Source organism: Carassius carassius, chromosome 21 (assembly GCF_963082965.1).
Source record: "Carassius carassius chromosome 21, fCarCar2.1, whole genome shotgun sequence".
Lineage (NCBI taxonomy): Eukaryota > Metazoa > Chordata > Actinopteri > Cypriniformes > Cyprinidae > Carassius > Carassius carassius.
Window position 1 is genome coordinate 32,298,470 of NC_081775.1, and position 27,500 is coordinate 32,325,969.

The 27,500-nt window shown below is 41.5% G+C and overlaps 2 protein-coding genes across 4 annotated transcripts in view; both read left to right on the top strand.

Annotated features, from left to right (window-relative positions):
- Positions 1–27,500, top strand: part of LOC132098197 (spermatogenesis-associated serine-rich protein 2-like) — a 197,900-nt gene that overhangs the window by 125,427 nt on the left and 44,973 nt on the right. The window lies entirely within an intron of this gene.
- The window catches only part of LOC132098195 (E3 ubiquitin-protein ligase TRIM36-like), a 32,098-nt gene continuing 6,482 nt past the window's right edge, over positions 1,885–27,500 (top strand). The window contains exons 1-8 of one of the 3 annotated variants that reach the window (XM_059504385.1): positions 1,885–2,024; positions 3,151–3,391; positions 17,685–18,028; positions 18,105–18,251; positions 19,495–19,590; positions 20,627–20,880; positions 21,295–21,416; positions 22,996–23,295. In XM_059504385.1, coding sequence (XP_059360368.1) covers positions 1,965–2,024; positions 3,151–3,391; positions 17,685–18,028; positions 18,105–18,251; positions 19,495–19,590; positions 20,627–20,880; positions 21,295–21,416; positions 22,996–23,295 — 1,564 coding nt within the window. In that variant the 5' untranslated portion in view covers positions 1,885–1,964. Of the gene's footprint in view, positions 2,025–2,770; positions 2,909–3,150; positions 3,392–12,684; positions 12,830–17,684; positions 18,029–18,104; positions 18,252–19,494; positions 19,591–20,626; positions 20,881–21,294; positions 21,417–22,995; positions 23,296–27,500 lie in introns of those variants that run through there. The other 2 variants (XM_059504386.1, XM_059504387.1) reach the window with 2 other exon arrangements.

The window sequence follows — 27,500 nt, forward strand, 5'->3', positions numbered from 1 at the left end:
GTGTGTGTGTGTGTGTGTGTGTGTGTGTGTGTGTGTGTGTGAGAGAGAGAGAGTGTGTGTGTGTGTGTGTGTGTGTGTGAGAGAGAGAGAGAGAGAGAAGTGTGTGTGTGTGAGTGTGTGTGTGTGTGTGTGTGTGTGAGAGAGTGTGTGTGTGTGTGTGAGAGTGTGTGTGTGTGTGAGTGTGTGTGTGTGTGTGTGTGAGAGAGAGTGTGTGTGTGTGTGTGTGTGTGAGAGAGAGAGAGAGAGAGAGAGAGAGAGAGAGTGAGTGTGTGTGTGTGTGTGAGAGAGAGAGTGTGTGTGTGTGTGTGTGTGTGTGTGTGTGTGAGAGAGAGAGAGAGAGAGTGTGTGTGTGTGTGTGTGTGAGAGAGAGAGTGTGTGTGTGTGTGTGTGTGTGTGTGTGTGTGTGTGTGTGTGTGTGTGTGTGTGTGTGTGAGAGAGAGTGTGTGTGTGTGTGTCTGTGAGAGAGAGAGTGTGATTGTGATAAAATGTGTGTGTAAGTGTGAGAGAGAGTGTGTGTGTGTTTGTGTGGGTGTGTGAGAGAGAGTGTGTGTGTGTGTGTGTGTGTGTGTATATAATATATCATATCATACACACTCACACTCTCTCGCTCTCTCTCACACACACACACACACACACACACACACACACACACACACACACACACACACACACACACACACTCACTCACACTAACACACACACTTTATCACAATCACACACTCTCTCTCTTTCACACACTCTCTCTCTCTCTCACAGACACACACACACACACTCTCTCTCTCACACAACCACACACTCTTTCTCACACTAACACACACACACTTTCTCACACTACCACACACACTCACACACTCTCTATCACACACACACACACACACTCTCTCACACTACCACACACACTCACACACTCTCTCTCTCTCACACACACACACACACACACACACACTCTCTCACACACACACACACACACACTCTCTCACACTACTACACACACTCTATCTTTCACACACACACACACACACACACACACACTGACTCAAACACGTCTTTGTTTGTTCTGTGTTTCATTTGACTCTTGAATTACAGAATGTAAGACTGAAAGTATTGATGTACACAGAAGTCTAATGTTTAAGAATATTATTTTGTTCTAGAGTACATATTTTTAGAAGTAGCCACTGAATGGAAATGCCTAAATATAACTACTTTATTTATTCTTTTGAAAAATATTTTGCTGGTCTGGATCTACAGGAATAGAATAAAGGGAGATATTCCAGAGATCCAGCTTCACATGTACACAACGATCATGAAGAATTATGGGTCAAAGGTCGTTTGCATTTAAGGTCAAAACATCAAACGGTTAAAGATGTCTGTAAACACTTCTGGGTGTTGTGCGTCAAACATTGCGGGAGGGGAAAAATACATAGATGAATTATTTATATAAAAAGGCAAAGGAGGTGAATATTTGTGCCAGTTCTGTGTTACTCGACAGATTTCAAGTGCTGCTTGCACTGGGATTTACACCACAGAATAAAGTCCATTTGTGCAGAGAAAACCTGAATGACCCACATATACAATGAAATCATATGTGATGTTTAATGAGGTAAATCTGCCATCTGCTGTCTTCCAGCATCATTCAGCCTTTGCTGAGTTACATGCTCTTAGACTTGTACAGTATTTATTGTCATCATCTGCTGGTGTCTACACAAAGGGCTGATTGTGTGAAACTGCTGCTCTCAGATTCTTTCAGTACACATGTGCTTTAAAGACCATATACTGTATGTGTTCATGTGTGTGACCTGATGAATCTGCACAAAGAGCTGTCAGTCAGCGAGGCCACGCCCACGGAGCGAGCGAGTGGGCGGAGTCTCGCCTCTTTGACTCCTGGAGTTGAATGAGTTCTTCCTCTAGATCTCTGGGCTAGCGGGTGATGCAGATACGAGGATAATCAGACCATCTTCATCAGGATGTCTGACTCGGAGATGTCTGAGTTCGCGAGTATCGTGGAGCGTCTCGAGAGAGGGGAGGTGAGCTTCATCTTCTTATGATCTCAAACCATCTGCGACAATGTGATCGCTCCTTTTATTTTGATGTAGATGCTTCATGACAGTATTTCACTGCAGTCTGTCGGTGTCACGGAGGAATAATCGCTCGTTCATCCGCTGCTATCAGAATCCCGTTCGTATGACGTCACTGCTACACCTTACCTTACATTTAGACATTTAGCAGATGCTTTTATCCAAAGAGACTCAAATGAGGACAATAGAAGCAATCAAAACCAACAAAACAGCAATCATATGTAAGTGCTATGACAAGTCTCAGTCTAACGCAGTACACGTAGCAAGGTTTATATATATATATATATATATATATATATATATATATATATATATAAAACACAAGCCGTTAGAAAACGGATAGAGAGTGCAAGTGTTAGAGGGTCGAATAAAGATGTTTCATCATGTTGTCAGTGAATATAAGAGCACATTTGTCGGGCGTGCTGTGAAACATTATTTGTTTATTATTTAATACCAAGGTATCAAAAACATAAGAACAAAAAATATAAAAATCTGTCACAAAGAAGTGATATTACAAACAAAGCACCATTTATGCATGTATATAACAAAAATAAACAAATAATACAAAAAGAAGGCTTTAACACGTCTTACAAATCTTTGACAGCGTTTGTCCTCATGTATAATGTAGCGCACTGGGGTGGACCCCGCCCCTTATTTAACTACTAAATAGTATCGCTGCGGGGTTTCTATAGTGACGGCTGGTGACTCCGCCCACACTTGGCTGTTTGATTCATCCTCGATCTGCGCGAGATAGTATCATTTGCGAAGTTGAATCCGGATCGCGGAGTTCGTCCTTCATTCTGCGCACGATGTCCAGGAGAAGCTCGCTGCTAGTAAGTACGCGAATCCGGTTCTCCTGAATTAAACCGCTGTTGTTTGCTGAGGGAAAGTTTAACCGGTTGTTTAGAATTCATTTAACATATTTGTAAAATGTTTTTAAAATAAACCATGCCTTCTAGACGTTCGTTTGTGCTTGCGACAGAGTTTACCGTAGTTTTGGCGCTCGGAACAGAAAGACGGAAGTGAACGATAGCAGCGCGACTTCGATGGTGTTCTAGTGTGTGTCGCTCCACAGGTGCAGATGAAGAGCATCGAGCGGGAGCTGATCTGTCCCGTCTGTAAGGAGCTCTTCTCGCAGCCGCTGGTCCTGCCCTGCCAGCACAGTGTGTGCCACCGCTGCGTCCGAGAGCTGCTCATGCCCAACCACGACGACTCTCAGAGCACCGACGCGGGGTCCGAGTGCTCCAACCCCGGCAGCCCTCGCTCCAGGGTCCCGTCCCCGAGCATGGAGAAGCTGGACCGGCTGCTGCGATCAGGTACCCCTCCGTCACCCTGAGCCTGAGACAGTTCACATCACATATCACTCTAAAGAGCCACCTTCGGTCCCAGAGGAGTGTGATGACATGTGACCAAAACCAAAACCAGTGAAATTGAGATATAATATGAAATCTTAATAAATCTGAAAAAAATCTTTCCACTGATGTATGGTTTGTTAGGATAGAACAATATTTGGCTGAGATACAACTATTTGATAATCTGTAATCTGAGGGTGCAAAAAGTCAAAATCTTATAAATTATAAAAATGTATAATTTTGACCCATACAATGTATTGTTGGTTATTGCTATAAATATATCTGTGCTACTTACGACTGCTTTTGTGCTCCAGGGACACATATTGTGCAGTTCATTGATTTGGGTGAATAAACATGCTCATGCATTTTAAAGTTTTGATCTGAATCTCCAGAAAAATTTAATAGAAGAAAGTACTGGCATCATGTGTCACATTCACTGCAAAATTAAGCGAACAAGTAAGTTTGTTTAAAATAGGAAAACATATCTGTCAACAGGGAATGAAAACATGTTTTTTTTTTCAATTGAGTTGTTCCCTTTACGAACGTTCACTCTCGTTATGTATGGAAAAACTCCTCTTTTCCTTTCTGCTGAAGCCTGATTTGTTCACGTTTGTGTAGCTGCACAAACCAATGGCGCGTCAGCCCACCAAAAGGGGCGGGGATGACCGCTATGTAAGTTGGCCCGTAGCACCATTCATTAGATTATTCTCCTTCAGTGACGAGGATCATCTCTTCGCTGACACTTCTGTAAAAAGAAGCCATGGAAGAAGCTCCAGCTCTGCTCACCGCCGTGGAAGAAGACGAAGCAGCGAAAGCAAACTTCACTGCAGGTATCCAGCATCTGAGCAAAGAACAATTTCAAAAGAGCAAATTTCCAGCGCGTGTTGTTCCAAATGTCGCACGCGAGTGTGGTTTGTGCAAGTGGCTCTTGTACGATGGAGATGGGCACTGTGTCCACGCAGAGGCTGCGCTCGCTGAGGGCTCGTGCTCTTTTTGCAAGAGCATGAGCCTTTCCCGTCTACACTTGCAGGGCACCTTGTTCTGTCAAGGCGATCTCCCCCGTCAAGCCCTCCTGTTATTTTTCTCCCCTAAGAGGAAAAAGCAGCAGATCTATCTCAGTGGGTTTGAGCAGTGTCATGTCGGCTCAGCGCCCGCGTGCCCCGCCCTCCTCACATCCTCTTACACCGGTGTGCTTTGCAAATGAGGACCAGCACCCCTCTTCAGCTGCGAGTGGACTGGTCTCATTCGGCACGTCCGAGGAGGACATCATCATCGATGATGTCACTGCCAACGACTCTGTGTCCTTGGCAGTGTCATAAACTGAGGAATGGGATTATTCCGGTGAGGAGGCCGAAGTAGCCCCACCCCCTCAGGTGCCGAGGCCGAAGCCAGACACCGAGCTAATCAGCGTCCTTGCAAAGGCCGTGGAGGATCTGGGCCTCGAGTGTTCAGCTCCGCATGAGCCCGCCCATGGATTACTGGACGAATGGCTCCTGCCAGAGAACCGCCTGCTGTACCTCCGCCAGCACCCAGCCCTGTTCTTGCCAGCAATCCACAATGAGCTTACCAAGATCTCAGTGTGGTATGGGAACAGCTCCAGTCAAGACTGCAAAGCCCTGCAAAGAGTTGTGCGCTTAGCTGAGCGCATTTCAGGGTCTGCTCTTCCCTCTCTACAGGACATCTACCTCAAACGCTGCAGAAGCAGAGCTGCTAAAATCATCAAAGACTCCACCCACCCCAGTAATCATCTTTTCACTTTGCTGCCATCTTCCGTAGCCTGATGGCAAAAACCGAAAGACTCAGGAGGAGCTTCTTCCCCCAGGCCATCAGGCTCCTAAACTCAAAACCAGCCTCTTAACATCTTCATGCCTCCACTTAATGTACACTTTAGATATTCATCATTCACTACCTCACATAGACACACTGACAGTGTCACCCTGTTTGCATATTTGCTTCTTCTACATTCCTATGTATCTTAATATTTAAGACTACAGTTTACTTTCATGCACATTATTTTGCGTTCTATATTTAATTCTACAATATACATCTTTTTTATATTTTATTCTTATATTTTTATTGTTTACTTTTATTTCATTCTTACATAGCTATATTTATGTATATTTTCATCTGTGTTGTTTTCTTTAATAATTGCACTGTCCATGGAGCGGACCTGACTCACATTTCACTGCTGGTTATATATGCTATATATAATTTTGTATGTGACAAATAAAATCTTGAATCTTGCCCCCTACTCGGCACGGGTAACCCCTCTACTGCAGCAGCTCTCACCACTGTTGATGGCGCTGAGTAAAAGGGATACACCAAACTTGATCACCGCACATCTGTGCCCTGCCCTCGGTTTAAAGGACCATGAAGCGCATCCATCTAAGCCCTGCATGACCACCTCAGCTAACAGGGCTTATGCAGTTTCAAGCCAAACTTCTCCACAGTATGGATGAAGCCTGGACTGAAACAGCACTCCAGGCCGGTGGAGCTCTTCCCCTTCCCCAAAGTGTCAAGGTCCCCGCCCACAAGTTGTGCTGGACCCCGAGCCACTGAAGCTGTCCTGAGGCACTAGAGAGGAAAAGGAGGGGCCCCATTCTTGCTTTGGCCGAACACCCCCAAAAACAGCTTGCCTTCACTTTCATTTGCAGTGGGTCACGTCCTGCAGGTGCAGCGAGTGCCCAAATATTTTTCTGCTGTGATAGTGGACCCAAAAATACTTTAAATAGCTAAATTTCTCATCCTCATCCTCTCGCAATCACTTACACGAACGTAGACTCCCGCTTTTTTAAGGCAGGCAAATAAAACCTCTCTCCTCCTGTTATATATTCCTGGAATCTTAAGATGGGTTTTGGAAACAATTAGATGAGGCTACTCGCTGCAGTTCGCTCGCAGGTCGCCCCGCTTCAGAGGCATTGTTTAGTCTTCTGTCCTGGACAACGAAGCTATTGTTCTCCAGCAGGAGGTGCAAGCACTGCTTGCAAAAGGCGCTGTGGAAATGGGGTCCCCAACAAACAGCGAGTCAGGCTTTTTCAGCCGCTATTTCCTCGTTCCAAAGAGAGACGGCGGGCTCAGACCCATTCTAGATCTCAGACATCTGTAGCTCGCTTATGTGCCGGTCGTTACTTTCACATCCACATAGCCCCCCGTCACAGACCGTTCCTGAGGTTCACATTCGAGGGAGTGGCTTATTAGTATGCTGTCCTTCCGTTTAGACTTTTCCTGGCCCCACACTCTTTTACGAAGTGCAGAGATGCAGCTCTGTCCCCTTTCAGGCAGATGAGAATCCGTGTATTGAACTACCTCAACAGTTGGCTGGTTTTTGCCAGATCAGAACGGGAACTGAACGCTCACAAAGAGCTGCTGCTCACTGTTTTCCTAATGAATGTTGTTCAGTTGCTTTGACGCAATGTATTTTGTTTAAAGCGCTATATAAATAAAGGGTGACTTGACTTGACTTGACTCAGTCACCTGGAGCGCCTCGGGTAGGTAATCAACCCAAGCAAGAGCCAGTTGTTGCCCATACGATGAACTGTCTTTCTGGGAACCGTTCTAGACTCCGCCCTAATACGGGCATGGGTCTCGCCAGATCAGTCCCTGACAAATTAGCGATTGACCGCTTTCCTCACACCGGGGACGAAACGCCCCCTGAGGGTTTTTCAGCGGCTTCCCGGCCTTATGGCCACTGCTGCTTTTGTAACTCCACTGGGCCTGCTCCACATTCCTTCCTTCCAGAAGACAACTCTCCTTTTCTCGATACAGAGAGACACCCTGGCCCACGACTGGCCCAGGGCCCGCCTGTATGCGCTTCCTCCTATCACTCTGATTCCCCAGATCAGGCGAGTCCAGGAAACCAAATGCTCCCTCCTCTTAGTAGCTCCACTCTGGAAGAACCAGGATTGGTTTCCAGTTGGGTTGTGCCAATAGAATCGTTTATCAACGATAGTCCGAGATATCGATGATAGCAGATGTCTCTGTCGATAGTCAAGACGATATTAGGCGCATTCTCCAGTTAATGTATTAAATTATTATTATAATAATAATAACTATTATTATTTTTATTAGGTGGTCTGTTATAATTCGGCTTTCAAACTACCCAGGTATTTCACTTCAACACCGCATTTCACACATACACACACACACACACAAAATAGGATTAGAGCCTGTAGTCAGTGAAAAAGTTGTAATGCTTTGACTCGGATAACTTGTTAAATCCATGAAATGAAAGCGATAGAAAACGAGGAGTTGGTGTCCCACACATTTGATGGCTGTTACACTACAACACGATCTTCTCATACATGAGAGATTAACTCTTTCATGGAATTACAAATAAAGTAAAGACAAAATAATAACAAGGCGGCACAGCGAACTTATCATCCATAGTGGTTCTCACGTAGTCCTTCTTTATCATTAACAATAGTGTGCGTTATAAGTTAAGTGATCAGTCTCTTAAAGGAGACACCGCACTATAATGATGCATGCAAAATACATAGTTTTGGCCGTTACAAAGTCTCCATCCACAAACAGACGTACATCATCTGCAAATATAAGGTATTTCATTGCACTTTAACATGTAATCTGAATGGCTTATATACGTGCAATATTTTAAACGAGGCCCTCTCTAACTGAGTTTAATGCCACAGTTATGTTAGAAAGCATCTCATTCTTGTTTCTGTGGCGGTGCGTCGGTCTCGTCATGAGGTGCGCGGTCCGGAGCGATGTATGACTGATGCATCAGTTCAATTGAACTTTACTCCAAATAACCTATATGAACTTACCTGTTTTGAATAATTTATATTTAACGTATTCGTTCATGTTCAAAATTAGTGTTAAACTGCTGGACTTTAAATGAAAGCTACTATTGATTTTCACCGTTGACTGATTTTGCAGAACATTTAGACCGATAACTTCCATGTGCAGATGGGGCATATTTTTCACAGGATGCGCAATATGACAGTTTCGTCTGACTATATATGACTAGCTGTTTTAAATACAGTATTTTTATATTTAACATTAGTTTATAAGTATGTTTGAAAGTATATTTTTTTGATTATTGGTGATTCCATAGGCTCTCTCTCGCGCACCTGCACGGTTTAAAACAACAAATAGTTATGCTATGACAAGAACAAAGAGTCTCTCTCTTGCTCCACACATGCATGATAATATCATGTATCATCGATCTCATGGGCTGATGATATAACGATTTGAAAAATGACCATATCGCCCAACACTAGTTACCAGAGCTGATGCAGCTGGTGACGATGGCTCCGTGGCCCATCCCGTTGACAAGGGACCTTCTCTCGCAGGCGAAAGGCATGATTTGGCTCCCCCACCCAGAGTTGTGGAGCCTTCATGTCTGGTGCCTTGACAGGAGTCTGATAAGCTCCCAGCGAGGGTAAGCAACACCATTCTTGAGGCGGCTCTATGGCCAGAGATGGTCAGTATTCCTCAGCTGGTGCACTGCATGCCAAGTGGACCCGTTTTCATGTGACGTGTCCTGCATGCTGAATTTTCTGCAAGAGTTGCTGATTAAGGGGCGTGGCCCATCCACACTCAAAATATATGTGGCGGCCATCACGGTGAATCATTCTCTCGAGGCCGGCCATTCAATAGGCAGAAACAACTTGGTCATTAAATTTCTGAAGAGCTTGAGGAGATTGGTTATCCATGGTCCAAGGGGCCTTAAAAAGGCCTCAATTTGAGCCGCTCAGTTCTGCTGACTTGTGGCCCTTATCACTTAAAACGGCCCTTCTCCTTGCTTTGGTGTCGGTTAAGCATGTGGGTGACTTACAAGCACTGTTGGTCAGCACCTCGTGTCTTGAGTTTAGGCTCAGTGACTGCAGGTCATTTTGAAACCGAGACATGGCTATGTTCCTAAAGTGCTCTCTACTCCCTTTAGAGAGCAAGTAATGTCCCTATTGGCACTCCCCGCTGCAGACAGTGAGCAGGGACCGATCACTCTGCCCTGTTAGGGCTCTGAGAGTCTATGTGGAGCGTTCTCAACTGTTTAGGAAGTCTGAACAGCTGTTTATTTGCTTTGGAGGCCACCAGAAGGGTCTGCTGGTCACTAAGCAAAGACTATCTCGCTGGATTGTTGATGCAATAGCTCTGGCTTATGAATCAGAAGTACTGGAATGCCCTATTGGTGTTAGAGCCCACTCCACAAGGGGAATGGCCTCCTCATGGGTGTGGTTCAGCGGCATATCTGTCAGTGAGATCTGTGCGGCCGCCGGCTGGTCGTCGTCACCGTCCACTTTTGCCAGATTATAACTTAGACATCCCCGCTCTGCGGGCACGGATTCTATCTGTTTAATCCTCCCATGTGGGTAGTGGTTTCTCATGCCCTCAGCTAAGCTTGGGAATAGATAATGCCTAAGTCCCCTAGGGCCCTTATTAGTGCTCTAATGCTGGGCTCGCAGAGCAGCATGTAATTGTTGCTCGTAGTGTGGCGTAATTTGATTTGTTCCCATACATAACGGGAGTGAACGTTCGAAAAGGAACACTTCGGTAACTTATTGTAACCTCAGTTTCCTGAGATGAGGGAACAAGCATTATGTCACTTGCCGCACTACATGCTGCATGAATCGATGATCGTCGATTCAGTCGAATGATCTGATGAATGGTGCTACGGGCTGCCCCTTTTGGTGGGCTGAAGCGCCATTGGTTTGTGCAGCTACACAAACATGAACAAATCAGAGTTTTTCCCATACATAACGCTCGTTCCCTTATCTCAGGGAACCGAGGTTACGTTAAGTAACTGAAGGGTTTTGTTTTGTTTTTTTCTGAACCCATTGGGATATATTTGTTCTTGTCTTAAACTTAGTCATAAACTCACTTCATTTGGATAAATGTCTCATAAAACAAGAATTCACATCGAGTCATTTTTGCTTTTCAGGTAAATGTAAATTGATGTAGGAATCTTTAGACATTTGCACTGCAAAATAAGACAATTCTAAGGAAGAATAGCACTTTTCTTTGGCAATGTGATCAGAAGGTGCAGTAAAAGTTATTTCCATATTCTCATTTTTGGGAGCAAAGGTATTTTCTTCACTTTGTCTTAAAGGGGTTATATGATGCGCTTTCAAGTTTTCATTTCTTTTGAGTGTTACAAGCTCTTGGTGCATAAAGACTGAAGTCTCAAAGCAAAAGAGATATTCTTTATCAAAGTTAAGACTCTGCCACGCCTCCCTAAAACACCTTAATTAAATGCCCCCACTTCTACGTCACTATGTTGAAATATTTGCTTAATGCCACCCAAATGTTCACACAAAGAAACAAGGCGTGGTTTCAGTAACAGTTAGTGTTGAAGCAGTCATGTCAGGGAGATGTTGTGTGTATCTAAAATAAAGCAAAAGCACTTTATTTGGTTTTCCAAAAGTAGATGCATTTAGGAATCTTTAAGATTACTTTCAACAGAACAGCAAAGCATTATAAGGATGACCGTTTTGTGAACATAGGAGAGGAGGTCATTCTGACTTTTCTACGACAATCTGCCACTCCTGACTCAGCTACTGTATGTTATTAGTTTAAGTATTTGCTATTGACTCTTCAAATGTGGAGTTTTGTGCGTTGTGTGTGCATGCGTGCGTGCGCGCGTGTGTGTGTGTGTGTGAGAGAGAGAGAGAGAGAGAGAGAGGGTCACACAGTGGAGTCACACACTGTTTCCGAACATTCAGACACCCCCGTGCTGGTGGAGGCGGGGTGTAGATTAATGTAAACATGACTCGCAACGCTCGTACATATCCCCTTAACACAACAACGATGAAATGAAGTCTACCAATCTAGGTGTGAGGCGGGCACCAATGGTCGTAATATTATAGACAAAAGAATAATGTTTAGCAGCAGTTCTGAGTCAAGTATCATGTCGATGTTGTTTTATGGGAATTGTGAATGTCTCCTAGTCTGTACAACTTTAGCATGATGTGGAAAAAAAATTAAGTCAATTTGTTACTTAATTTTATTAGTGTTCATTTATTATTTTAAACTGGATCAGTTGATACGCCTTTTTTATTTTACGTGGTGTCATGATTAACTTTTGATAAAAACAAAGGTTTATTATTGTATGTTCGTTTGGCATTTCAATTATTGTATACCCTTTAAATTCTCTTATTGAAAGAACAAGAGTAGCAGTATGGTGTTACATTTATTTGAAACGCATGTATTCATTGCAATTTCTTTCTAGGAATTAAATGCTTTCTCTGAATCTTTAAAGTCTCTCCACGAGCGATCTTACAGGTGCAGATATATTTGTGCCAGCTCCGCTATTCGACACTCCAGTGTATTCATGTTGCTAGTGACTAGGCTGGAGATATTGTTCTCTCTTGCCTGACCTACGTTGAATGAGAAACGAACCAGAAAAAAAAAAATGTGCACATCAAAGAAGGTGGACTTTCAGAACACACCCACTGATTGCATAACCTCACTCCCCCAGAAAGTTCGCTTTTGTTAGCGGTTTCGAACTGCCGAAACTAACTCAAAACAAACTTCATTTTGGCCTGATTTTGTTCGAAATTACATCATATCAGTTTATTGTTCAATGTCATTTGAAGTATATCGGGGCCTTTAACCGTCTGTGGCTTGTGTAGTGCAAACACATACGAGTTTCATCACTGTCTGTCACGCCACTCTGTTCCTCTTTCAGTCTTGAACTGATGATAAAACTAAGGACATCATTAATGGTCTTCACATTAATTTTGAAAGAGAAAGCTCGAGATTATGAAAAGGGGCGTTACATTTCTGATGTGCTTGCTGTGTTCGGCCAATCACTATGCACTGGGTCAGTTGGCCAATCAGAGCAGACTGTGCTTGTCAGAAGGAGGGACTTTTTAGATGACCTACAATAATGTACAGTATTTTAAAAATAATGTGTTTTTTTTAACATTAAAGTATGTCAACATATTCTGTTACACCAAATACACAAAATAACGATCTTTAAAAAAGCATCATATGACCCCTTTAAGTCTTAAATGTACCTTGCAGAAAGCCTGTTCTAGCATAAAGAGTTTATTATTAATATTTTTAAACTTGCATTATTTTAGGTAATATCTAGGTCCAAAAGTTGTTTATTCCTTTTTATCCTCCTAGAATTAGCAGGAGATCAACAGCAGATTCAACTATATGAGCTTATGTTTTGTACTCATCATTTATTACTTTAGGAATGATTGAGCAGGTTTTGGTCACTGTTGTGTTTTTGTGTCTTTCCTCATCTCTAATTTTATATTGTTGGCTTTCATTGCAGTTTTTCCCCCAAGAAATGTGATCCTGTTTTTATGTTCGTACAGTCATTGGTTGTGAATCAGGCTTCACTCCACTTCTGTTCACATTTAACCATTGTTAATCTGGTTTCACTTTTCTCTCTGTTGCCTGCAGCTTCGCTGAGGAGGTCGTTTGGAGGGAGAGGTAGATGTGTAATTTAATTAGCTGTAGTGAGTACTGTGTCTCTAGAAACCCTGTACTCTCAGGATCTCTTCTTGCGTGCAACGTTTTCCGTAAGTGACACCGGAACAAATCACGACGAGATGCCACTGCCGCTTAAAGAGATAAAGTTGTAAAGAAATGAACATTTGCTGTTAATTTATTAATGCTCAGGACATCCAAGATCTAGGTGACTCTTTTCTTCAGTAGAACAGTAAAGACCTTTTTTTTTATTTTTTAAACCGTGCTCCTGGTTGATTCATTAAATACAAGTCAATGGGTACTGGAATAAAAAAAGCATGTCAAGGAGAACTAAATGAATCCCTATGGCTCCTGATGATATATTGAGGTCATATGAAGTGTAACAATCAGTCTGTGCAAGAAACTGAACATTGTTACCTTTAATTAATGGTCGATTAGTGGCATTTTTCAAATATCGGTACGGGGCGATAGGTTTTTCTGCTTGGCTAATGTGTTCAAGGCAGGACTTTTATTTTGATGTCGCTGAGAGCGGCAGCGCATGACCACACACACAGTGCTCACACACTCTCTCTTGTTCGTCATTAACAGTTCTGTCTAATATCGATAGAAGTCTGTCTAATAATCCGATAGAACGGTTAAACAAAGGAATTAATGTACACAGAAAGTATTATATTAATGATTTATATTAGGCTTATTAGTAATAAAAAGGCAAACATTACAATACTTTCTTGTTTGCCGTCAGCATTAAGCAAATACGCATTTATGTCATTTAAACAAATCTTTGGACGACTAATGAACATTTAATTTCACAAACCTTGCAAACTCGGTTGAATCCAGCGGTGAGATCTTGTGAAGTGAGTATCATGATCACGTGTTCTCTGTGACGGTCAGTTCGTGTGAATTGAATCCTTTAAACTTTAAACTCATGATTTCAAATTATGTTGTGCTTTATGTATTTGCCCACTGTCATATTCATGTCATTTTCTCTGTCTGCTGTGTATTAAATGAGGGTTACCCAGGCTTTATTTGAAAAATATGATTCCCAGTGCACACACACTTCCCAGAATACTGAGTGTCCTGTTGGTTACAGTGTTTCTCTTTTTTTTTTTTTATTGTAATTTTATTAGATATTTATTTGTGAAAAATACTGTCATCTTAAGTCAAAGTATGTTTCTTTTACACGTTCATTTTTTAATCCATTGTGAAATGGTGGATGCTGCACACCGGTGGTGGATGAGGAAAATTCCACCTTTCAAGTAAAATGCTTTGAGTGCTTAAAGCCCTATATAAATGTAAGGAATTATTATTATTATTATAAATGATTTCAAATTTCTTAAATATTAATAATAAAATTTAAAATAAAATTATATCGCTATCGGCCCCCTGCTTTCCAAGATATCGGCTTCGGCTGTCAAAAAACACATATCGTTCGACCACTGCCTGTAATCCAGAGCCTCAGACAAAGCATCCGGAGTGATGTTTGGTTCTCAAACTAATTATTAGGGCCTTTCACACCACTTTAGTTCCAGAACTAAATGTACAGTACTAACGTACTGGGACGATTTTGCGTGAACCATTTCCCAGTTCCATTTAAAGGGTTGCATTCGCAATGATAGTGTACACTAGGACGTGATGTAAGCTGGTCGACAGCAATGTCATTTGTGCACTGTGTTCAACAACGAAACAAAGAAGAACATTAGCAACAGGAGGATGGAGGACGATGTGATCGGAGCTGTGTTTTTGTTGTGTCTCGTGGGTTTCACAATAATGGACATGGAATGTCGACGTATATGTAAAGCAATTGAAAGAATGGAAAGGGGGATTATGAATCTCCAATTACATCTGGCAGTGCTACATTTGCTAGCACTTCAGCGTCCGTCCATCTATCACTGTTCATCATACTTGCGAAATAAGTTGACACAATGTTTACAGTCTGTTTACACTGCGTTTTAATTCATGGTGTGTTTCCTAACGCTTCTGGCCAATCAGTGTATACTTGAATCACGGTTAGTACCAGTCGTGCTAGTTAGACCCTGCTTCGGAGTAGGAGTTAATTTGGTTCTCGAAAAAGGCAATACGGCACTAAAATTGTACCCAGTTCTGGCTGTGCAAAAACAGCAAAACGTTGGTAGTTCCAAAATTAGTTCTGGTACTATGGAAAGGTTCCAGTGGTGCAAAAGGCCCTATTATTTTGAATTGGTACTTTTTAGTAAACTAGTTGAACCGCTTCATCAAATTGTCTGTATCAGTTCACAGTTCACTCGATCAAAACTCACTTCCAGATGAAATGAGCTGAAATATCGGCGAATCTGATCCTGTGATGAATGAACTGATACAGCTCACTGAACCCAGGAAATAGTTCAACTTGGACCGAAGACCTTAGAGCTTAACGTTTTTATGGTTTCTCTTGGTTTTTGTAGAAAACTGAGCTGATGAAGACTAGTTTATTGACTTTATATGCTTTAAACTATTAAACATTCACATTTCACATTGTTGTTGTCTGCTTTATTAATATGATTGTGTATACCTAATGTCATTGTGTGATTACATAAACCAATGAATTGAATCAGTTCATTGAAACAAATTAACCAAAAGAACCAGTTAATGGACAAGAATAAGATTTACACATTTGCCTGGGGCTCTGGATTACAGATAATAATGTCATAATGTTCAGTTTCTTGCACAGACCAATCCTAAGACATCAATATATCATCAGGAGCCAAGGGGATTGATTCTGCATTTCTTGACATGTTTTTGCATTTGTTCTCAAAGTGGCGGTACCCATTGACTTGCATGTTATGAATCACCAAGGAGCACGGTTTCAGCTAAAAATCTTATTTACTGTTCTACTGAAGAAAACGAGTCACCTACATCTTTGTCCTGAAAGTTAGTAAATTTACAGCAAATGCTGATTTTTGGGTGTTATGTCCCTTTTAAACTCTGGTACTGACAGATGCGCATCAGATCTCTGCAGTGTGTTTGAAACGAGAGCATGAGAACCAGTGTTTAATGTTGCTGTGGAGGAACACAGGGATCCCAGAGCATCTCATGCACAGACAATACTGACACATTCTTCTTCTAGACAACAGCAACTCAATAAATACTAGCAGTAGGCTGTGTAAAGAATGCCTTGTCACGTAATAAACTTCTGTCCTCAGGATTAGTGCTCAACCAATTTTGGTTTTTTGAAAGCTGATGCCAATATCTTGGAAAGCAGGGTGGCCGATATAATTGTTATTTTAATTAATATTTAAGAAATTTGAAATAATTTGAATATGAATAAAAAAAAATACATTAGTAAAATACAAATACTTAGATTATTTCCTGTATTAGACAGAACTGTTAACGACGATGGCTCAGGTGCTACTGTTATAAGCGCTGTCAAAATAGAAGTCCCTCCTCAAACGATGCCAATATTAAAAAAATGGCAAATATCAGACTTGCCGATATATCGGTCATCCACTACTCAGGATTGATCTCAGAACCGCTCTAGTCTCCTGACATTAATGCTCCTCTCTGACGAACTCATCCCAAGCGTTAGCCGCTGCGGTACCCATGCGGTTCTGTGGGGATGGGCGTCTCTTGTGCTGTGATCAGCTTTTTTCTGGTCTGAGCGTAAATGTTTTTTTCTCCCTCTACATTGAGTCGCATTGCGACATAACCCCCCCCCCCCCCCCCCCCCCCCCATGGCCTAAGTACACACTTTCTTTAACTCATGCTCACTCATGTTCTGATCTGAGCCCGGCCCTCGCTCAGGTCCTCGCTCATCATCATCCGTCTGTGCCGCTGGTGCTGTCTCTCATTGTTTGGTGTTTGTTTGCATTTCCATTTGCTGTTTTTTTGCCATCAGTGCTTGCTGAGAAGTGATTTCTTTCACCCTAAAGTGATTTTCCTGTAGAAGCCCATTACACTGAGCTGGAGAGAGCTTCATCTCGCTTTAAAGCTGCTGTATTATCATCTGTCCCTCACCGCTAGAACAGATGCTGTCAGCACTGAAAAAGGCTGACATTCTTAGCATTGAATTTAAAAGTGATTAATAATGAATGCATTGACCGTAATGAGGTCACACTTACAGATGAAACTCTAACGTCTCATGCAACGGTTTACACAGCCGGAGAAGTTCCTGCCACCCTTCCTTTATGTATTTGCCCACTGTCATATTCATGTCATTTTCTCTGTCTGCTGTGTATTAAATGAGGGTTACCCAGGCTTTATTTGAAAAATATGATTCCCAGTGCACACACACTTCCCAGAATACGGAGTGTCCTGTTGGTTACAGTCTTTACTTTCTTTTTAATTATATTTGTATTTATTTATTTAATTGTGAAAAACACTGTCAGGAAATCATCCGCTCTGTTTGTGAGCAGAAATGATGCATCGCTGCACATTTTATTTTGCTTAAAATAATCATTTTTAGTTGTCATTTTTTGATCTAGTGTTTCTCGTGTCCAGATCACTGTCTGTTGTTGTGCTGTCTTCAGTTGTAGTCTCTCCTCGTGTGTCTGAGCTTTTTTGATCACTAGTGCTTCATTGAGAGAGATAGTGTGTGTGTGTGTGTGTGTGTGTGTGTGTGCGCGTGTGTAAGGTGTGTGTGTGTGTGTAAGGTGTGTGTGTGGTGCGTGTGTGTGTGTGGTGTGTGCGTGTGTAAGGTGTGTGTGTGGTGCGTGTGTGTGGTGTGTGCGTGTGTAAGGTGTGTGTGTGGTGCGTGTGTGGTGTGTGTGTGTGTACGGTGTGTGTGTGCGTGTGTGTGTGTGTACAATGTGTGTGTGGTGCGTGTGTGTGTGTGTGTACGGTGTGTGTGTGCGTGCGTGTGTTACTCCCCCTTTATCTTGACCGCTGTCACGTGTCGCTGCATCAGGGTCCATATCTTCTCCTGGATGGAGGCGCTCCTCCGTCACTCCCCGGGTCACCACCTTCCCGTGTCCCGGCTGTCAGCATGACATTGATCTCGGGGAGCGAGGGATCAGCATGCTCTTCAGGAACTTCACTCTGGAGAGCATCGTGGAGCGTTACCGTCAGGCGGCCCGAGCAGCCGTGGCCATCATGTGCAACGTCTGCAAGCCGCCCGTCCAGGAGGCCACCAAGAGCTGCATGGACTGCAAGGCCAGCTTCTGCAACGAGTGCTTCAAGATGAACCATCCCTGGGGAACACCCAAAGCCCAGCACGAGTACGTGGGACCCACCACCAACTTCAGACCCAAGGTCCGTATCAGAGCCAGCACCGCTGCGCTGTATCAGCTGCTGTCATTGATCTAACCCATCACTCCCTGGGTTCCAGGTGCTCATGTGTCCTGAGCACGAGATGGAGAAGGTGAACATGTACTGTGAGGTGTGCCGGCGTCCCGTGTGTCATCTGTGCAAGCTCGGCGGATCTCACGCTAATCACAGAGTCACTTCCATGAGCAGCGCCTACAAGATCCTGAAGGTGCGGATCATAACAGTCTTCAGAAGAGCTCCTGAAGAGCTCAAACAGCATTTTATATTTTATAATGTTTTCTGAGTTGCTCTATGGAAGCTTGTCCACCACAAAATAAAAAAAATGATAAAAATAAAGATAATATTCTGACTTTTTTTCTCAAAAATAGCACCAGGTTTACTTGCTTGTTACTCGCTCTTTTATTTTATTTTGTTTTATTTATTTTTATTTTTTTGCAGTTGTGAGTTTATATCGTGCAATTCTAACTTAATTTCTCAGATTTCATATTGGGTTTATATCTTGTAATTCTGACCTTCATCATGACCTTATCATGAATACTTTTCTCCGTTTATACCTTAAAAAAACTAGATTAAAAAGTGACAATTACTTTCTTGTTTTTTTATTATTCAGTGGCAGAAATAGGCTTCAATGGTGCACTTACAGCTCTAGAAGAAATGAAGAGACCACTTGAAAATTATAATGCAAAATTAAAAAACGAAAAACATTTCTTCCATATATAAAAAAAACTGTGTCATTTAGAGCATTTTATTTTGTCAAAATAAACAGGTTTATATTCATTTTTAATGTTTTATCTTCATAAGACTTAAGACGTCCATATTTGGTTAGTATGAGTTTCAATCGCAACAAATGATAATTTATTTAGGCAAATTGTCATTTTCACAAATAAAAAACCTTTAAATGATAATATGTTTCTTTGAAATTTGGAAAAAATGTTATCAGACCTTTTATAGAATAAAATAGTAACATTGTAGTCAAACCCATAACTAGTAAATCCAGTGGTCTCTTCATTTTTTCCAGAGCTGACTATTAGTTGGAGTCATAATTTAGAAATAACTGGACATTTTCTATCCTGCTTTTATCCCTCTAACGGTTTAATTAGGAGTGTCTCTTTAAGACATCTGGTCAACATCATCTCACAGCAGGGTTTTATTGTGCAAATGACCTCTTACAGGTCATGAGGTAATTTCAGATTTTCTCAATTCATGACCCCTTTAAATTATTGATGGCCGAGCTGACAACATTCACTGGTGTTTCTGTGTGTGGTGTGATGATGGTCAGAAATACTAGACAACTGCAGACACCAGCTGGGACTCATTCATTCTTAATCTTCTGATGTTCTGTCCAGATTGTGGCACTCACAAAAACTGTATTAGGTGTCTCGCTCTGTCCAGAAATCATGCGGTGGGCCGATTCGTTTCCACTGTGTTTAAATAGACTTTTCTGTCAACAGGAGAAGCTATCGAAGAGTATCCATTATTTAATTAGCAAAGAAGACCAAGTGAGGACACAGATTTCTGAGCTGGAGGTGTTGATCTGTGACACAGAGGTAATGGCGAGCTCATTTCCTGCTTGATCCTGATTGGTCAGAACAAGTGATTTACACTCCTTCGCTGAGCGTTCATTCAGAGAAGTGCTTCAAATAACTAATTGTGAAAGTAATGCATTGTTACATTTTGTCATCTGGTCTGGGTCTTCTTGTTTGTTTAATAACAAAAATCCCAAAAGTAATATTTTGGTTGCACTATATTTTACACTACATGTACTTACAGTGTATTTATCTAAGAAAGTTCTGGTAATACAAGGTAACTACATGCGTTAGGGTTAGGTTCAGGGTTAATACCTAGTTATTACGTAGTTATTGTAATTACTACAATAAGTAGATAGTATGTACATGAGGAACAGGACTGTAAAGTAAATTTCTGGCATCTGTAAAGGCCTTTTCACAGTAAACGTGAAATGAATAATCCTCTGAAGTCTGAAGAGCCTCTTGTCTCTGCATTTATCAGATATTTTTGCTTGTTTTAAGCAAAAACTAACAACATTTTGATTATTAAAAAAAAAAGGACTTAATGATTTATTACTTGTCAAGTAAATGCATCTTGATCCAAGAATGTTTAGCTATTTATACTAGAAAACAGGACACAAACACTAAGAGAATCATTTTTTGCAGTGTATTAATATCGTCAGGCTTTATGATTTGAAACAATATTACTCACTGGAACATGCAGAAACTAAGAAATTAAGATATTATTGTTTTTACAGATTCTTGTTTCTACAGATTTCACTTTAGAGCAAAAACCTGGCTTTAAACTCGGAAGAAATTAAAGATCAGACATTTATGGTGATAATTATCGAAATGGACTGACATTAAATTAATGTGATGATATTTTGGGCCATATCACCCAGTCCAGCAGAACTTTTTTTCTTTTATGTTTTGTTCCCTTGAATTCCCTATATGTTTTAAATGGGGAAATGAGTTTGTACAGCTTACTAGCTCTCAAGATAGTCCTAAGAAGCAGCTTGACAGGATGGAGATGGGTTTATTCGCATGATGGCCACAGTATGACTGTCTCTGAACGCAGGAGAACGGGCAGCTCGCCGAAAGACGTACCTGCGAACACTTCGAGCGTCTGCTGGAGACGCTTCAGGAGCGGAGGACGGAGATGCTGCGCTCCATCGATCAGAGCCGGAGTCTGCGGGTGGAGCGTCTGCGGGCGCAGGTGGAGGAGTACCAGGGCATGCTGGAGAACAGTGGCCTTGTGGGATACGCTCAGGAGGTGCTGAAGGAGACGGATCAGTCCTGCTTCGTCCAGACGGCCAAACTGCTGCATGTCAGGTTCGGCCTCGTCTCATTTAGCTTTGAGACACGTGTCTGTAATCCACAGGCTTTGTTTCTAGATTTAAACAAGGTTCAAAGTACATTCACTGTAATCCTGATCTCTATTAGTCCACAGAGCTGTTTTGACGCTCACTTTCCCACAAACCTGAGTCATTGTTTTTGATACTCCACATGATATTACAGCTGCTAACAGTCTTTAGGATGGACTCGCTATTAATACACAATACTGACACAGCTTCAGAGTGATAGATCATGATTTAACACAATTAAATTCAAATGATAGACAGATGATATAAATATTAGGTAGAAATAAAGCTTAAATTAGTCTAAAAGACTTAGAACAGACAGATAGACAGTTAGACAGATGGATAGATAGATAGATAGTGATTGTGATTGTGGTTTTTGTGACAGGATTCAGAAAGCCACAGAGTCTCTGAAGACGTTCCAGTCGGCTGCGGCGCCATCGTTTGAGGAGTTTGTGCTGGACACATCGAAGGAGGAGCTCTTACTGAAGCAGCTGAGCTTCAGCGGCGGTGAGGATCAAGCGCTCACTTTCACTGTTAGCGGAAGCTCTTTAGTAATCCACTTACAGGCTTCACCAGGAGCACTTGCATAACAGCAAAGCCAGTGAGTACAGGGTTAAAAGTGAAGGATGATGCGCTCGCTCGTCCTTGAGCTGTGAGGTCAGTCCTGCTGAGCGATGGAGAATCAGTGTGGCTTTATCCTGATTAGCTCTGTGCATCGTTAGTGTGACCCGCTCTTATTTTAACGCTTTAAGACCCTTAGATGGCACCCGCAGAAAGGCAGGTGTGTTCTTCCAGGAAGTTATTGATCAGTGCTAATGCTTTTGATGTAATGTGATTGGCCGAAATGACGACGAGCCAAATCTCAGTGATGCAATTCCATCATCAGCTTTAATTCTGCTGCAGTGCAACAGATTCTCTTCCACTCCATGTTTTATTTCGGCCATATTTCCTGGTGCTATCATCTCATGGTCTCCTGTTTCAATAGCTTGTTATTCTCAGAGAAGTGTTTGGGCATCGTGCCCAGGCTCTTGGCCGCCCGGCTGGCCGTGAGGGGCCCCGTTTCCACGGCGACCAGCGGGCCTCATCCTCGGGGTCATGTGTGTCTTGCTGTGATTGAGTGCTTAAACAACAATAGCAGGACTAGAGTTGCAGCTCTTAAGATCAGACAGATGTATTTCTACAGCACATAGATTGTCAGATCAGCTTTACAGAGACAAAAATAGCAGAATCAATGATGGAAATTCTGTTTCAGTTCAGTTTCTGCTGTAAAGCAGCTCTCAAACAAGATAGAGTCATTATTCTGATCAATAGCGGTGATCGATCAGCTGTAGGAAGAGCTACAATACGCAGCAGGGTTGTTATTCTGCTCGAGTCGGTTTCAATTTAATTCGACTGTTTCTCTTCTTTTTATATGTTTTCTGAAGTAATATAATCATCTTGCTTGTTCATGTCTAAAGAATATCTTTGTAATTAGTGCTTTAAGAGTGGGCTTTCTGCAGTACCTTAAAGTCCCGCATTCAGTTTGATCAGGTTTAAGACCATAAAAAGTCTTTAGTATAATAAGTCTTAATTAATTTTACAGGTCTTAAACACAGTTGCTTTAAAACACACACATGATTGTTAAACTTCAAAAGGCTTTGATCAATAAATAAACATGAATGCTGCACATTCAACAGGATCATGTATAGATATGTGAACCAGTTTTTATAAATTTGTGTGTGTGTGTGTGTGTATATATATGTAGTGAAACATGTCTTGCATATTTAAACTTGCAGTTACTCTGTTTTGCAGTTGAATGTGAAACATCCTGTTTAATTAATTAAAAAGGAATTTGGTTTATTTTGAGATTGTGTGGGTTTGTATATATTTTACCTGTGCAGCTTTTAAGCAGAAATCCTGTTAGATGGAGAAAAATTGCAGAAAATATTAACTTAATATAACCATAATAATCATAAAATTGTTGTGCAATTTAAAAAAAAAATAGTGCTTGATTGTAAAAAAAAAAAAAAAAAAAATTAATAGAAAAAACCCATTAAAGAAGAGATTCATTGCTGACTGAAAAGCTGATGATGGTTTCTCTCTTCAGTTCCTGAGCCTCCAGTGATCGATCTCTCTCGCTGCCGCGTTTATAACGAGGGTCTGATCCACTGGCGTCTGTCTGAAGACTCTCTGCCCACCGATCATCACATCGTGGAGTTCAGGAAGCTGGGATCTGAGGCAGAGCAGGAGTCCAGCTGGAGCGCATCGGAGCCTGTGTTCGGCTGCAGCACGGTGCTGTGTGACCTCAGTGCAGACTCCAGCTACACCTTCAGAGTCAAGAGCTGCAGGAACAGAGTCTACAGCCCCTACAGCCCCGAGGTGACCCTCCACACGCCTCCAGCGCCGGGTAAACACACACACACACACACGCGCACACACACACACACAGACACACACACACACACGCACACACACTCTCTCTCTCTTACACACACACACACAGGCACACATACACACACATACACACACACACACAGACACACACTCTCTCTCTCACACACAGAGAGACACACACACACACACATACTCTGTCTCTCTTACACACAAACACACACACACACACACTCTCTCTCTCTTACACACACACACACACACAGAGGCGACAGCGGCAAGGAACCGAAACTCCATCGGTGACAGAATGGAGAAAAAAACCTTGGGAGAAACCAGGCTCAGTTGGGGGCCAGTTCTCCTCTGACCAGACGAAACCAGTAGTTCAATTCCAGACTGCAGCAAAGTCAGATTGTGCAGAAGAATCATCTGTTTCCTGTGGTCTTGTCCTGGTGCTCCTCTGAGACAAGGTCTTTACAGGGGATCTGTATCTGGGGCTCTAGTTGTCCTGGTCTCCGCTGTCTTTCAGGGATGTAGAGGTCCTTTCTAGGTGCTGATCCACCATCTGGTCTGGATACGTACTGGATCCGGGTGACTGCAGTGACCCTCTGATCTGGACACAGACTGGATCTGGTGGCTACGGTGACCTCGGAACAAGAGAGAAACAGACAAATATTAGCGTAGATGCCATTCTTCTAATGATGTAGCAAGTACATCGGGTGTTATGGGAAGTGTTTCCGGTTCCGGTTTACCTAATTAATGCAGCCTAAAAATCCTTTAACGGATTTGGATAATAAAAGCATATTAGTATGTTATGTGTATGCCAGGTTAAAGAGATGGGTCTTTAATCTAGATTTAAACTGCAAGAGTATATCTGCCTCCCGAACAATGTTAGGTAGGTTATTCCAGAGTTTGGGCGCCAAATAGGAAAAGGATCTGCCGCCCGCAGTTGATTTTGATATTCTAGGTATTATCAAATTGCCTGAGTTTTGAGAACGTAGCGGACGTAGAGGATTATAATGTAAAAGGAGCTTATTCAAATACTGAGGTGCTCAACCATTCAGGGCTTTATAATTAATAAGCATTATTTTAAAATCTATACGATGCTTGATAGGGAGCCAGTGCAGTGTTGACAGGACCGGGCTAATATGGTCATACTTCCTGGTTCTGAGACTTGTCATGGCACTTGTATACTGTTGTTGTTCTCTTGTTGACCTGACTGCTTCTGTTGTTCTCATTTGTAAGTCGCTTTGGATAAAAGCGTCTGCTAAATGATTAAATGTAAATGTAAATGTAAATGTTCTAGTAAGAACTCTTGCTGCTGCATTTTGGACTAGCTGTAGTTTGTTTACTAAGCGTGCAGAACAACCACCCAATAAAGCATTACAATAATCTAACCTTGAGGTCATAAATGCATGGATTAACATTTCTGCATTTGACATTGAGAGCATAGGCCGTAATTTAGATATATTTTTGAGATGGAAAAATGCATTTTACAAATGCTAGAAACGTGGCTTTCTAAGGAAAGATTGCGATCAAATAGCACACCTAGGTTCCGAACTGATGACGAAGAATTGACAGAGCAACCATCAAGTCTTAGACAGTGTTCTAGGTTATTACAAGCAGAGTTTTTAGGTCCTGTAATTAACACCTCTGTTTTTTTCAGAATTTAGCAGTAAGAAATTACTCGTCATCCTGTTTTTTATATCGACTATGCAATCCATTAGTTTTTCAAATTGGTGTGTTTCACCGGGCCGCGGAGAAATATAGAGCTGAGTATCATCAGCATAACAGTGAAAGCTAACACCATGTTTCCTGATGATATCTCCCAAGGGTAACATATAAAGCGTGAAGAGTAGCGGCCCTAGTACTGAGCCTTGAGGTACTCCATACTGCACTTGCGATCAATATGATACATCTTCATTCACTGCTACGAACTGATGGCGGTCATATAAGTACGATTTAAACCATGCTAATGCACTTCCACTGATGCCAACAAAGTATTCAACTCTATGCAAAAGAATGTTGTGGTCAATTGTGTCAAACGCAGCACTAAGATCCAATAAAACTAATAGAGAGATACACCCACGATCAGATGATAAGAGCAGATCATTTGTAACTCTAAGGAGAGCAGTCTCAGTACTATGATACGGTCTAAATCCTGACTGGAAATCCTCACATATACCCTTTTTCTCTAAGAAGGAATATAATTGTGAGGATACCACCTTTTCTAGTATCTTGGACAGAGAAGGGAGATTCGAGATTGGTCTATAATTAACTAGTTCTTTGGGGTCAAGTTGTGGTTTTTTGATGAGAGGCTTAATAACAGCCAGTTTGAAGGTTTTGGGGACATGTCCTAATGACAATGAGGAATTAATAATAGTCAGAAGAGGATCTATGACCTCTGGAAGCACCTCTTTTAGGAGCTTAGATGGTATAGGGTCTAACATACATGTTGTTGGTTTAGATGATTTAACAAGTTTATACAATTCTTCCTCTCCTATGGTAGAGAATGAGTGGAACTGTTCCTCAGGGGGTCTATAGTGCACTGTCTGATGTGATACTGTAGCTGACGGCTGAATGGTTACTTTTCTATCTCTAATAGTATCGATTTTAAAAGTAAGGTAGTTCATAAAGTCATTACTGCTGTGATGTTGGGAAATGTCAACACTTGTTGAGGCTTTATTTTTCGTTAATTTAGCGACTGTATTGAATAAATACCTGGGGTTATGTTTGTTTTCTTCTAAAAGAGAAGAAAAGTAATCGGATCTAGCAGTTTTTAATGCTTTTCTGTAGGATATGTTACTTTCCCGCCAAGCAATACGAAATACCTCTAGTTTGGTTTTCCTCCAGCTGCGCTCCATTTTTCGGGCTGCTCTCTTTAGGGTGTGAGTATGCTCATTATACCATGGTGTCAAACTGGTTTCCTTAACCTTCCTTAAGCGTAAAGGAGCAACTTTATTTAAAGTGCTAGAAAAGAGAGAGTCCATAGTTTCTGTTACATCAAGTTGTTTTGAGACACACAGAGACACACACACACACACACACACACACACTCTCACACACACACACACTCACTCACTCACTCACTCACTCACTTACACACACACACACACTTACACTGTGCACACACTCACACACATTCACTCGCTCACTCGCAAATATAAAATATAAAATAATTCAATAAAATTATGCAAAAAAAAAAAAACCATTAAATAGACAAATATACAGAGGTTTTATAAGTCTTTATAGAAAGCCCAGACTAAAAAGATGTGTTTTTAATTTAGATTCAAAACTATTAATGTTTCTAGTACATCTTATGCTTTCTGGAATGCTGTTCCAGATGTGAGGAGCATAACAGCTAAAAGCAGCATCACCTAATGTTTTAGTACTGCTATGAGGTACAGTTAAAAGAAAAGAATCAGAGGACCTAAGAGTCCGTCTATATACTGTAAGCATTTTTGAAAGATAGTCTGGAGCAAGTCCATGCAATGCCTTATAAACGAATAAAATATTTTTTAAATCTATACGAAAACTAACAGGTTACCAGTGTAATACCTTTAATACTGGTGTTATATGATCTCTCTTCTTGTTTTTTGTTAATATTTGAGCAGCAGTATTTTGGGTTAATTATAACTGGTTAATCGTATTCTTTGGTAGACCAGAAAGAAGGGCATTACAATAGTCATGCCTGCTAGTTATAAATACATGCATTCATTTTTCTGTGTTGCACAGAGTAAAAAATGTTTTACAATGTCCTCAGATGATATAATGTTGTTTTGGTAACTTTATGTACATCAGCTTTAAAGTTAAAATCAGAATCAAAGAGAACTCCTACATCTTTTGCCACATGGGTTGGGATTAATCCAATATTTAGTTTATTTAGTTAGTATATTTAGTTTAGGGGTCAATTTCTCTCTGTGCTTTTGATCCAATAATCAATACTTTAGTTTTATCTTGGTAGAGTTGTAAGAAGTATTCTGACATCCAAAACATTTATGTCTTGGATGCAATTTGCGAGTGTATCGATTTGCACAGGGTCATCAGGAGACATGGCTACATACAACTGTGTGTCGTCAGTATAGCTATGAAAAGAGATAACATGCCTCCTGATGATGTGACCGAGATATATATTAAAAAGTATTGGTCCTAAAACTGATCCCTGAGGAACCCCACATTGTACCTTGTTATATTCAGACAAGGTATTATTAATAGATACTATAA